This window comes from Sardina pilchardus, chromosome 15 (assembly GCF_963854185.1).
Source record: "Sardina pilchardus chromosome 15, fSarPil1.1, whole genome shotgun sequence".
Taxonomy (NCBI): Eukaryota; Metazoa; Chordata; class Actinopteri; order Clupeiformes; family Clupeidae; genus Sardina; species Sardina pilchardus.
Genome location: NC_085008.1, coordinates 20,215,238 through 20,222,737, shown reverse-complemented (window position 1 = coordinate 20,222,737; position 7,500 = coordinate 20,215,238). Strand labels below are relative to the sequence as shown.

Genomic DNA, 7,500 nt, shown 5'->3' with positions numbered 1-7,500 from the left:
GGAAATGTATGTATACCCATCATTATCACTCATGCTCTTAATTATTTGGTCTCCGAGTTGCATAGCATTGCTATGCCAAACACGAGCGACTGCGCTAGTCAATCCCTACTTGGAGGTCAAAAGCAGGGGAGATCAACTGTCTGAAAGACACACTCAGTGATGAGGCTTTCAACCACGTCTCTTTTCAAGGGCTCGTTGGAAGCAGACAGAGTTATCCCCCCGCCGCCGCCGCCGCCGCCTTAGTTAGCCTTTCATGCTACTGGCCCAAATCCATCCTTGTTAAGGCTTTGAGAGTGAAGCCCTCTGGGGAGAGAGGGGCACGTGACCCCCCCCCCCCCCCCACCCCTTCCCTAAAAGACCCCCTTGGCTAGCTCTGCAACTTCTATTTGCCCCCGTGTCAATCAACCCCGCGTCAATTAGAAAGCAGTGGGCTGTATGGAGACAATCTTGAAGAGTGCTGATTCAATGTAAAGTCTTTGGAAAGAGTCTGCCAGAAGTTATTCCACTCGCCCATCATCTCGGAGTATGTCGGGAAAAAATTGCTTTGCTAGGCATTGCTGTATTTCCATAGGTATTATTAGAGGAGAATGATAAATTGGTAGTGGCTTTTCTTCGCTTGCCTATAGGAGCTCATGAAGTGAAATAGCATGTGTTCTCTGTAAAGGTTTATTGGCCCAGGGGGTGGATGTTGAAAGCGGTACAAAACTGGAGGAAGGAAATATCAAATCTGAATTAATATAAAAAAGGCTGATCTGATTTTCGTAAGCTCTTTTCAACATGGGGGGAATGAGGGTCATTAGAGCAATCAAGCAAAGCCCAGTTAGGAGACTGACCCACTTCCCCAAAAAACACCATTCATGACAGGATGTGTAAAATGGAGGGGGGTGGGGGGGGGGGACTAGGGATTGGGACCAATGCTGCAATGAGATCTCGGAATTTAACAGTCCCAACGAATTTCCACACATACACACATTTAGGCCATAAGTATTTCTTTTCACTAGCGCTGACTGCCTGGAATGTTGGTGTGGTGGGGGATAACTGTCGCTGGTCTAACACCCTCCCAAACCCCTGAGAAATGTATGGTGGAAAGTATACATTCCAATTTCCATAGGCGGGTTACCATGGCCTGTCAGGATGGTGTGACACGGACAAACACAGAGCAGGGCTGTTTAAACGCCACTCAGGACAACTCCACTGAGGTTAGTCAGCCCATGAGATGCAGTGCATGTCTTTGGCTCAGGGCTTCTTTGAGACGTAATTATGGGTTCGCTCTTGTCGCGGCAAACAAAAACTCTGTGCCACATCAGAGCGGAATGCAAACGAAAGCAAACACTGACAGCGCTAAGCACCAGGTGAAACGCGCGAGCGCTAGCTGCGGTTAGCCTCTGCGTGACACCTTTGTTTTCAGGTGAAGCACACCATCATGGAAGACTCCACGCTTCATGTCCATGAAGAAAAAAAAACAGAAAGAGGGAGCCTCCCAGGCCCAGTCATGAGGAAAAGTCATTAGGCTTCTATATCCTTCTCTATCCTTGAATATGTGGACTCGTTAGCCTCACTTAAAAGGCCGCACCGGTTTAACTGGTGAGCCGACATGTCTGAAATGCGCTCTTGTGGGATTCGAGCGAACTGTTTTTGGTCCGTCGTCGCCAGAGAGTGCTAATTAAAATAATTAACCAGCTGGCAGCATTTGACGTTTCGTATTTGAGCATGTCGGCAGAAGCAAGTCCATTCCACGCACATACAAGAAAACGGGAAGTCACTCAAGTCAGCTGTCGGGATTCTTCACAATAATGACGAGCAATTACGATGGTGAGTGGTATGTAAACAGCTACAGATATTTCGCCAGACAGATTGATTGACAGCTCTTGGCAGCAAACACAGCAGCAGCAAAAGGGGTGGAGAAGAAAACAGACACAGCAATTAGGAGGAGGACGTGGAACGTAGGAAAAAAGAGAAGCAAGAGAAAGAAGGCGAGAAAGAAAGAAAGAAAGAAAGAAAGAAAGAAAGTAATTTGTTTAGCCATGGAACTGTTGGAGAGAGAGCAAGCAAGCACGCTAGAGACCGAGAGGAAGAAAGCGTGAGAGAAAGCGAGAGAGAGCGAGAGAGAGAGAGAGAGAGAGAGAGAGATAGAGAGAGAGAGATAGAGAGAGAGAGAGAGAGAGAGAGAGAGAGAGAGAGAGAGGGAGAGAGAGAGAGAGAGGAGGCGTACCTGGCGCTGCTGCTGGCCTCGGCGCACTGAGGCTCTCCTCCTGGGGTTTGCACGCGAACATCTGCCTGTGCAGCTGCTGCAGAGGCTCGCTGGAATGTGCGGCATTCGGATGGAGCGTGTGATGAGCCGTCTCCGCGGACAACAGCAGCGACGTCGACGACGGGCCGGCCGCTGAGCCGTCCCCCGCGGCCCCCTCCCCGCTCGGCCGCCTGAGGGGATAGGGGTGCTGGGACGCCTCGGGCACCACAGACGCCAGGCTCTGGTGGCGGGAGGAGACGGCGGCGGCGGTCAGGCTCAGCGGCTTGGGCGGCTCGGGCGGCTCGTCGTCCTCGGGGATGGGGTTGTACCAGATCTCGCCCTCGTCGTCGGCGTCGTTCTCCTCCTCGGCCGCGTCGGCGTCGGCCGCCGCGCTGCCGCTGCTCTGTCGGAGGGGCGGCTGCGGCGAGACGCGCGCGTGCGAGTGATGGCCGTGGGTGATGGTGACCAGCGGCAGCGGGAGGCGGAGCGTCGGCCGGGGGAAGGGAGCCGGACGAGGCTGCTGGCCGTCGTGGGGCGAGACGCCCGGGCCCGGGGGAGGAGAAGAGACGAGATGCTGATGCTGCTGCTGCTGGTGATGGTGGTGCTGATGGTGGTGGTGGTGGTGGTGGTGCTCCTCCGACCCAGGGCCTACCTCCTCGGCCGCACAGGGGCCGGCCGAGCTCTGCTGCAGCCAGTTGCGCTTCTTGGAGACGGTGATGGTGTTGAGCTGAGCCCTGAGCGCACTGCTCGCCTCCCTGTGGGCATTTTCTATGAGCGCTGCGAAAAAAGAGACACATGCGGTCACTCAGGAGGGGGACATACACACACAGAGCAGGCGGACATGGCAGTGGACACGGTACCAAAGACCAGCACCGGCCAAAACTCTGACCAGTCCACAAACACACACACACACTGAGTGACCATAGCCATAATCAGCCCATTTGTGATCCACCACCACCTGCACCACCACCATCTTTGACCAGGTCTAAATCACAGAGACAGCGAGAGACGGAGAGATTTGACGGGCCTGCAGGTCTTTGTGCGTCTCTGTGATTTAGATGGAGCCATTCGAACTTGTGTCATGAAACCATGAATGTTGTGTGTGTGTGTGTGTGTGTGTTTATCTGCAAGTTTAAAATTATATCTGCAGCACTGTTCAGCATTAGCTGCACTATACTTAGTATACTTTGAGTTGTCCATTGCTACACACACACACTCGCTCGCACTCTCACTGACACACTGACACATACACACACACACACACACCACCACACCTTTTCCTCCCGCCATGAGAAAAAAAATATAAAGAAACCACAAAAACCTCCAATGCAAGCATCAAAATATCTGCTGTGATTACAGAGTCCCTCGCATCCCATAATCTGCGCACACTTTGGTAAACACGACACCAAAACAATGGTGGCACAAAAACACCCCAAAAACACAAGTGTGCAATTAGAGTAGTATGAAAAAGCCCAAGCCCACAGCAGTGCTGCTAGGCCGTGCTCGCTCTGTCTGCAGGGCTTCGCTTGCCCTGGAGGACTTCCACAAGGTCTGCCTTTCTCCTTCCCCTTCCCTGCTCTGGGTTCACACTCTCCTCTCTGACCCGAAACACAAACATTTAATCACACACTGTGTACAAACACACACACACACACACACACACACACACACACACACACACACACACACACACACACACACACACACACACACACACACACACACACACACACACACACACACACACACACACACACACACACACACACACACACACACACACACACACACACACACACACACACACACACACACTGCAGGCGCTTGGCACACCTCGGCTGGCCACCTCCTTGCTGTGTGTGCGGATGGCATTCCCTTTCCCTGGGAATGTGGGATTAAGGGGAATGTGTCCGCGTTCCGAAATAGCTGGCATCACACGGCGAACGCTGAGCGAAAAACATGGCTCTCTCTAACACACACGCACACACACGCACACACACACACACAACATGGCTCTCTCTAACACACACACACACACACACACACTGCATCTCTGGCTGTGTGTGTACAGAGTAGTGGCTGAACACACTGTGGACAGGCAGGCTGTGAGGCTGAGTGGGAGGTGGGGTGGGGAGGGAAGGGGGAGATTCAGGTATGTGGCAAACACGACACGGAGAGCCACACAAGTGCTAGTGTTTAGAATGAACTATGTTTGAGGGGGGACAAACACATACACTCACACACACACAAACACACACACATTTTAGAACGTAGAAATATAAGAAGAAAAATATCTGGTTAGAAAAAAAATTTTAGATGGATATGTGTAAAATCTACATTCCTGGCGAACTGAGGTTGACACTGGGTCTTCATATCCTAACTGCATTAGTGCAGGAGTCTGGGCCTTGCTGTGACATGTACGAGCTCCGTTAAAATACTGTTTTGATACCAGGTCTGCCACTCTTGCAGACAAACCCCAAAACATGTTAATGACACATTCTACTTTCCTTAAGGAAACACATTTCACGCAACCAGTGCTGCAACCCCTCCAAATTACAGACTGCCGGAAAGAATATTTTCACTTCATAAAACAAAAAAAGTACAGAGACTCTCGGGGCAAGGACAGAGGGAAGTCAACTTCAATCTACTGTATCATTACCACAGAGACAGTGTCAGAGTCTGCTGCTACATTCCAGTTGCAGCAATTAAAGCCAGGGTATTATCGCAAAAAGGGGGGCAAAATCACATGGCTTGAGAATTGCATAAGGTTTGTTTAGGTTCACTGGACTAAGATTCTGCTTTGCTTCATTGGTTCTTCTGACTTTGGCTTTGAAAAGCAAAGCAAAGCGAGAACTGAGAACCTTGTATTGCAAAGAGTTGAAAGAGAAGGAGTAAGAGTGAAAAAAACAAAAAAACAAAACACAACACATTAATCCTCCTCGAAGCTCACGCCGTGCTTTCTTAGGATGTAAAGTAAACGGTCTTCCAGCCGGGGCTTGGAGTGGCCTACGACTGTCGGCCGCCCGTGGCGGGTGGCAAGCTGCCGTCGGCACGCACCTTCTTCACACGGCAGAGCTAGGCTTTAGTCAAGCCACAACAGAGGACGCCTCAGCGCTGTGTGCCAGTAAGCCTTCTGGCTAAGTGAATCAAAATGCCGCTCGCTATATTAAAACAACAACAACAACAAACGACTACCCCCCTAAAAAAAAAAAGAATGCCAAACGGGAAGCCAGACTTTTCACTTAAGATACATCTGAAGCTAAGCGGAATTGAAACGGAATTGTAAAAAAAGACTCAGTGGAACAACACTGCTTTGATTAACTCTGCTCGTGAGTAAGTTTTATAACTTGCTCTGATCTACCGTGGAGAGTTAACCTCAATAAAAAAAAAAAAAAGATGAGAGACGAGACCTTGATTTGCTACGCTGTAAAAGCGTTTTATTATTTACCACGTGTTAAGGACTTAATTAAATGACTGTGTCTGTGTCTGTGTGTGTGTGTGTGTGTGTGTGTTTGTGTGAGGGGTTTTCTGTGAATGATTCTCGACTGTCTGAGGTCAGAGCAGGCTCTGCTGCTGCTGGAGGCTGTAAGGCATAGAGTTTGGAGTGGCGATGGAGTCTCCTTTAAAGGGTCTTTCATAACACAGCGTGAACGTGCTCTCACACGCAAGGCATTCCAGACCACAGAGAGACTGATTTACTGTCTTCCCTTGCATTTTTTTACCACCACATGCACAAACACACTCACATAGCACACACACACACACAGCCTACACACAGCCTACACACACACACACACACACACACACACACACACTTGCAACCACACCAACACTACATATACACAAACACAAACACATCCCCAAATCATCTTCAGGCATATATTTGTTTCAATGTGTTTAGATTTTTTGGGTTACACTAGGCAAAGCTTGCACTTCAGCAAAAGCGAGGCACTGAAAAACTCTGCAAAGCTCTGTGCTTTTGTTTGTCTTCGCACAGCATCGACAATTCATCACCTATTACACAGACAAGGAAACACAATAAAATACAGCCTCAAAAAAAAGCAAAACACTTTTGGCCTGACATTCTTGTGAGTTGGCAAGAGCTTCAGAATTGTTTTGTTTTTTTTGGAGGTCAATTACAGCTGTAGTCCATTGAAGTGAGAACCGCGTGGTGCAGGGCTGCCTGACAAGAGCTTACAGGAACCGAAGCTCCCCGGAGACTCCTTATTGATTTCCTATGGCCCTCTCAAGACTGCCGCAGCCAAAGGAACTTTTGAACTCTATCATTCCCAACAGTTTCCTGAACAAAGCACACACAGGCCCTCCGATAGGTCAGAGTCCAAACCTTTAGACTCGTGGAACGCTATGAGATGACACATAACACTGACCTGGTCTATATAGCCCTGGGAGCAGAGCAGGGGCAACAATAGCATTGGGGAGGATGCATTGGGGAGGATAAACACTAGCCAGATATAGCACACAGAAACTTTCAACCAACCGGATGTCAACGGGAATAGATCCACGCATGCACGGGTCAGCCAAGTGCCACTTATTCTGAGCGTAGTAAGTAGTGGACTGGACATCCTGCCTCTCCGAATGACATGCACCTTTTTTTCTATGTCTCTGGCCTCTTGAATAGATCCACTGTTTTGCTTGTTATTCTTGCCATTTATGGATTACATGAATGGACTGTGTGAATGTGGTTAAAGGTAGGAGGAAGCAAAGTGACTCAAACGCAGATTTACAGTAAAAGAAACTTACTCCATACCTGTGGTTATACATACATGACGAGAAAATGCCACCCTCTCCAACACACACACACACACACACACACCTCTGATTAACCAACACTGCATTCATTTCCAGTATGGGCAAGTCGTATGAATACATTTCACATATTTCACAATGCCAACAGTGAAAATATGACAAAAGCCTTCCGATGTGGCTGTGCATAGAAACACCACGGTGTTGCCAACCTTGCCAGCTGGCTCACAGCACACACGCCGGGTATCGCGTTTAGTCACAGACGGGTGTGGAGTGTCTGTCTGAGCCACACATCTCTGTCGGCTATCGAATCTCCCATCTACAAAGACACCGTCCATAAATCTATCCAGTAACGAAAAAACAACACCAACAGACAAAGGGCACATTGTGCACCTCTGTGTTTGTGTCTGTGTCTGTCTGTGCGTATGTGTGTGTGTGTGTGTGTGTGTGTGTGTATAACACAGAGTGTGAGGACTTGTGTTTGCACCTGCATTTGTATCTTCTGT

At 49.3% G+C, this 7,500-nt stretch overlaps 1 protein-coding gene across 1 annotated transcript in view; it reads right to left on the bottom strand.

The window, feature by feature from the left end:
- The window catches only part of LOC134102480 (rho GTPase-activating protein SYDE2-like), a gene marked incomplete at its 3' end in the record, with an annotated part of 42,663 nt that overhangs the window by 30,097 nt on the left and 5,066 nt on the right, over window positions 1-7,500 (bottom strand). The window contains exon 2 of the mRNA XM_062556588.1: window positions 2,213-3,007. Coding sequence (XP_062412572.1) covers window positions 2,213-3,007 — 795 coding nt within the window. The remainder of the gene's footprint in view (window positions 1-2,212; window positions 3,008-7,500) is intronic.